Genomic DNA, 5,791 nt, shown 5'->3' with positions numbered 1-5,791 from the left:
GTTACCAGCAGCTGACAGAGCAAGCAAGCTTCCCATGGAGTTTCTATACAACGGTCTGAATCTCAGAAGTCTTTTTAACTAAACACCTGGCCATGTTTACTTGGCTACTGGAAGAGCTTAAGAGACACAGCCCCAGTTGTGTTTCCGTGGGCAGGAGCTACCCAGTCCAAGCTGCCTGAGGAGCGAGCACCACTTATGAGAAACCATCTGTGAGTGGGTTGGCCTTCTCCTCCGTATTTGAAGTTGGCCTTGGTTCACAATTCTTGGCTTGTACACTGTGTATTGGGCAGCAGCAACAGCTGGAGGCTACAATGCGGAGTGACATGGACATGGTTGAAGCAAGTGCCTCTGGACAAAGCTCGTTTTAGGGAGAAAGGACAAGTTGTTCTAAGAGGGAGTGTTTGAGCACAGAGATTGGGCTGTGACCTGGCCTGACGTACCAACCAATCTTGGATTAGATAGCATGGAAAGGACATCTCTAGCCCTGCAATGTGCTAAATATCCCAGGCTAAAAGTTGTTTAACCATGACATTAAATCTTATCAAACTCTTCCTACCTTTTAACATACATATCCAAGTATTAATGCTGGGGAATACGAACACTTAATGACTAACCTAGTCCTCCAGGATACTACAGTAAACATGGACAGATCAGCTTTCAAATGCAGACCTAAGGTGGAACCTTCAACCTTCCCGAGGTTCTGATTTTTTTTAAAGGAGTAAAATACATATATCAGAGGCGTGTATAAAATACACATATACTCTGCCACTCCAACTCACACCACCTCATGAGGTTCAGGAAACAAAAGCAGCAGCTCAAAACTTGTGATTATGAGCCCAGTAGCTGTCCCCTACTACAGGTGCTGGAGTAAACGGTCAAAAGTGGGCTGGGATACCTTATGCCCCACAAACAAGTCATGATGGCAGACAGAGTTGTAAAACCTGGCTAGGGCAATGTTTCTCCTAAGAGCTTGCTTTGCCATGTCTCTGTAGCCTGCTAACCCTTATCTATGGCAGGACTGGTGTTTCACCCTAACACCAGGCACACATCACGAAGGGGCTTCAAGTAGTATCCACCCTGTTCACCTGTCCTTTGCTAGAAGAGACCTTAGCAGTTTTACCAGTGGAAGAAAGTGGCCTCACTAAGGCCGGTTGAGTCAGAAATTTAAGCCTGTAATACAGAACAGTTTTAAAAATGTAATACTGTTTATTTAACTTCAAAAACATCTCAGCATTCTAAACATACAAAAAATAACAGAATGTTGCAAATTGCGTTTAAGTACAGAGGGTTCTTGAACTCTCATGGATGCAGTAGGTTTTTTTCTTTTTTTTTTTTTTCTTTTGCTGACAACAATGAGTTCTACAGTTTGTTTAGAAACAGTTTAAAATCTACCGCACTTAACTAAGGAAAAAAATCCAAACACTTCTCATGCCAGCTGACCCCTCCCCCCTTTTCCACAGCTAAGAATATCAGAATGCTATGCCACTATATACAAAAACAAGACAACCTGAAGGTAAATGGATGCCCACCGCAGTATCAACAGGTCCAGCCTCACAGTGCACGCCCTGAGCTACAGCCCCCTCCAAAAGGCATCTTCCTCTCACAGCCTCCGCGCCAAACAAGGAGCATTGAGCATCTGTCTGCGTTGCTTTGTTCTCTTTACAAACTATTGATATGTACAGCTTACAACTCAAGATTTCTAGCCAATAACCATATAGTTAACATTACCTTACGTGTTGAAAACAAAATGCCAGAACATCTTCAAATGCCTTGTCACACCAACAGCAAAGTGCACAGAGTGAGGAGAACATGAGAGTGCCTTTTCATTTTAAAAATGTTTGGAGCTATGTACAACTTTGATACAGTTTCAGGGCGCTCCAGACACCCACGGCCACTTCATGTAAACCACTGACACTTTGAGAAACTACAATGTGATCGTGATCAAATTTTGTAATTAAACCTAACAAGGGCAATAGACACAGCTCAAATAAGAGATGTGTCAATCACGGCGCTCTCCTACTCTAAGGTATTCACAAGGAGACAAATTTTATTCATCTTCATCTTCCTCTTCCTCCTCTTCTTCCTCTTCCTCCTCCTCTTCCTCTTCTTCCACCTTTTTCCGGGCAACTTTAGCAGGACCCTTGGCACCATCAAACTTTCCTTTAGACTTATAATCAGCAACATCCTGCAAGGAACAAGGAAACATTGGGAATGAATGGCTCTAGGTACAGAAAGAGTAGAAGTGGGGTGCTGGCCTCGATTAAAAAAGCAAACAGATAACAGTTTTCATATGCAAATGTTTCTTGCATATTCAAAATTGCAGGTCAATAGGCCTCCAAGTGTCCTTTTAAGTCATGTTAATAACTATCAAATCACTTTTCCTCTGGGGGTAGGGGTGGGGGTGGGGGTAGGTGCAGTTTCCAGGACTAGTTTTAAATGAGGGGGTGGAGTTTAGGGAGGGAAGGGTAAGAGGACTGTCAGAAGCAATAACATCAGCCTCCATCACTATCTTACAGGGACCGATCCCCTTCATGCTAAGGTGAGCAAGCAGCCTGGTTTAGCAGAGCAAACAGGAAGCATGCTCTTACCTTTTCATACTTCTCCTTCAGCTTCGCTGCCTTGGTAATGTACGGCTGCTTTTCACTGTCACTCAGGTTATTCCACATCTCCCCCAGCTTTTTGGCCACATCTCCAATGGAGATGCCAGGGTTTGTGGATTTGATCTTGGGGCGGAATTCAGAGCAGAATAAGAAAAATCCAGACCTTTGTGGAGAGATTTATATAAATCAGATAAGCATGCACCACACACAAAAAAAATTCCTTTTGTCTATACATTCCTTCTTTTTTGAAACATGGTCTTGCTATTTGTAGCACAAGCAAGATTCAAACTTCCAATCTTGTATTCTCCGCCCCCAAGTGCTGGACTTATAAAGTGTGCATACCACTAGGAAATACAATTACTTCTTTGCGTGTTTTCTCTTCGCACACATAGAATCTCCACATTCAGTGCCAGTCATAAAAGTACAATGTGCAATGCCTTTGTCTTCCAATTACTAGGTAAAGGAAAAGTTATGCATCTCTGGTGTACTTAGTAGAAGGACCAACAGGAAACTTCTGCAGCCCCAAAGACCCAGTGTTACCTAGAGAAAATATTTAGAAGCCTCTGTCTCAGCATCTTTTTAAAAGCTCTTTCAAGAAAAAGGAAAGCTTTCAACTATTATTATGTATCTCATAGCCACTTACGGAGGTCTTTTGGGAGCATTAGGGTCCTTCTTCTTCTTGCCTCCTTTAGCTGGTCCATAGTCTTTCATTTCCCGATCATAGCGAACTTTATCCGCCTTTGCCATTTCATCAAACTTGGATTTCTCTTTGCCAGACATTGTCTATAAAGAACAGAATTTATTCAATTTCTGGATGCACTGAAACACATATTTGCCCAGTGGTTTTTACAATTCAAGTGGCAGTTATAGACCCCTTGCAAAAAGACAAAAAAAAAAAAAAAGAAAGAAAGAAAGAAAGAAAAAGAAAAAAACAAAACCAACCAACCAAACAAAAACCGTTGCATTTAATTTTTAAAGTAGATAGGGAAAAAAAGCCAGCCAATTGGAGTAACTCTTCAAATGAGCAAATCCCAAACGTCAAAATGCAAATGCTAGCCTTTGAATCAAACAAACATTCAAATACCTTCCACCTCTCAGAGCATTTCTTGGAAAACTCAGCAAAGTTGACTGGGACCTCTGGGTTTTTCTTCTTATGTTCTTCTCTGCATGTCTGCACGAAGAAGGCATAAGCAGACATCTTGCCCTTTGGTTTCTTGGGGTCACCTTTCGCCATCCTGACTGATGTTTGGAGAGATGAGAAAGAGAAGAAAACGCAATGAAGAACGGAAAGGAAATACAAAGAGAAACCAAGGGCAAAGCCAAATTACGTTTCTTGGTATGAACTCTCTTCCCCCTCAGCTCCTGATGGCAGCAGAAGGCGGAATGGGAAAGAAATCAGCTTCACTGTCGCTTGTCATTTAACTTTTGACCAGCATGAAGCGCGCTGGTGTACAAGTTACTTCTCCAGAGTGATCACCAAGTTCTTCAAATGGGGTACTGAGCACTCCACGGTACTGGACTGCCTCTATTCTGTAGTTCCCACCACCAAAACTCTTAAGAACTAATGGGAAGACAGGTTTGTAGAGAAGGTAGGTGACAAAGATAAGACTTCATTTCCACTAGGCGGTTGTCCCATTAATTCTTACTTTTAAATGAGAAATCAAAGGAAACAAATAGGAACAGTATGAAATGCCAAGGTTGCTGATATATTTGTCTTATAAAATGGCTTTTTACAACAGTGGTATCTAGAAAGCAAGCAGGTATCTTTCATACTATTAGTTGAAACCTGTCACTTCGTCACCAGAAAAGGGGGGGAGGGTACATCAAAAGAACTAGTCTTCTGTGTAATGCAGAAATGCAGGTCTAGCCAGAATACTTTCTCCAAAGTTTCCAAATAAAAATGCAGCTGTGGCGTGTCATCCTCCCTGTGCCCCCCCTTCCCCGACCGCCCGCCCGCTTCCCGCCATCTTTTCCTTTTCCCACACCCAAGGTCATCATGTAAAACTAAAGCACTCCCCTTGGCACCAAAGGCCCGCAGGGCTACATTAAAGCCCCGCCGCGGCATCCCGAGTGGGGCGGGTCCCCGCACCCTGGCGTCCAAGCCGGCAGCGGACAGCCCCTGTCGGGCCATGTCCTCGTTGGTCCGGACACCCGTATTTCACCTTCCATTTTGTCCAAAGCCTCGAGATGAAAGAAAGTGCCCGTGAAATCCGGGGCTGCCACCCCTGGACCAAGCGCAGTGCCGGGGGGGCGGCGGCGGCTGGGGGTTGGGGGGGAACGTGGGGCCCGGCGGGCCACAGTCGCGGATGCCGCGCCTCCGAGCCCCACTCGCTAAAATGGCTGATCCGCGCGCGGCCGGCGCAGGCGGCGACAGCAGTGAACAAAGCGGCCCGGGCCCCGCCACCGTCGCCCGCTCGCCGGCCCCCACCCCGCCCCGCCCCGCCCCACGCGGGCCGCCCGAGGGCGCCGAGCCGCCAGCCCGGCCTCCCCGCCCCCGACGCGGGCCGCACTCCTCGGGATAACAAAGGCGCCCGTGCAGCCATGACGCTCCACACAGCGGGGCCCGCGGCAGCGCCCCGGGCTCCGCACGCTGTCGGGCTCCGCGGTCAGAGCCTGCCCCCGGGTTCCCCGCCAGCCTCGCCTGAGCCCCGCACCAGCTGTACTCCTCCCGCCGCCGCGCAGTCGGCACCTGCCCCCCTCCCCCCGCCCCCGGCCACCGCTCCGCGACGGCCATGTTCAAGCAGAGCTATCGGCTCAGCCCGCGGACCCGCACCGTGTCCGGCCCGGCCTTCCCGCGAACTTTGCCCGCGCCTCAGCCCCCAGCCGCACGGCCGCTCCCTGTGGAGTCGCTCCCGGGCTGGGGCGCGCCCAGCACCCTTCCCGCCGCCGCCGGGACGCGCGCCGCCAGAGCCCGCAGCCGCCTCTTGCTCGCCGCGCTGCCGCAGCTGCGGAACATCTGGCCAGGGGCTGCTCAGCCGCCAGGCTGCTGCCCCTGGGGCGAACGCCAAGGGAGGCTCTGTGTTAGAGGGCCAAGACCTGAGAGGCAGCAGGCTGGAGCGCAGGCACTGGAAAAGTTGAGACACCTGAATTGCTTCTTCCTTCCTGGCCACCTAGCAGCAGAGAAGGAGAAGGGGCTGCAGGGGCGCGGGAGCAGGCACAGCGAGAGCGGCCGCGGCGCGCTCGCGGAGGCG

At 48.9% G+C, this 5,791-nt stretch overlaps 1 protein-coding gene across 1 annotated transcript; it reads right to left on the bottom strand.

Moving 5' to 3' along the window:
- Window positions 1-1,176: 1,176 nt before the first annotated feature.
- Hmgb3 (high mobility group box 3) lies at window positions 1,177-4,859 on the bottom strand. Its single transcript, XM_051141676.1, has 5 exons — window positions 4,763-4,859; window positions 3,685-3,839; window positions 3,244-3,383; window positions 2,589-2,763; window positions 1,177-2,185 (listed from the first exon to the last, which is right to left on the bottom strand). The coding sequence occupies exons 1-5, from the start codon at window positions 4,767-4,769 to the stop codon at window positions 2,048-2,050; spliced, it is 615 nt and encodes a 204-aa protein (XP_050997633.1). The 5' UTR covers window positions 4,770-4,859; the 3' UTR covers window positions 1,177-2,047.
- Between the last annotated feature and the right edge of the window lie 932 nt (window positions 4,860-5,791).

Source organism: Acomys russatus, chromosome X, assembly GCF_903995435.1.
Source record: "Acomys russatus chromosome X, mAcoRus1.1, whole genome shotgun sequence".
NCBI lineage: Eukaryota > Metazoa > Chordata > Mammalia > Rodentia > Muridae > Acomys > Acomys russatus.
This window is presented reverse-complemented; position numbering and strand designations above follow the sequence as displayed.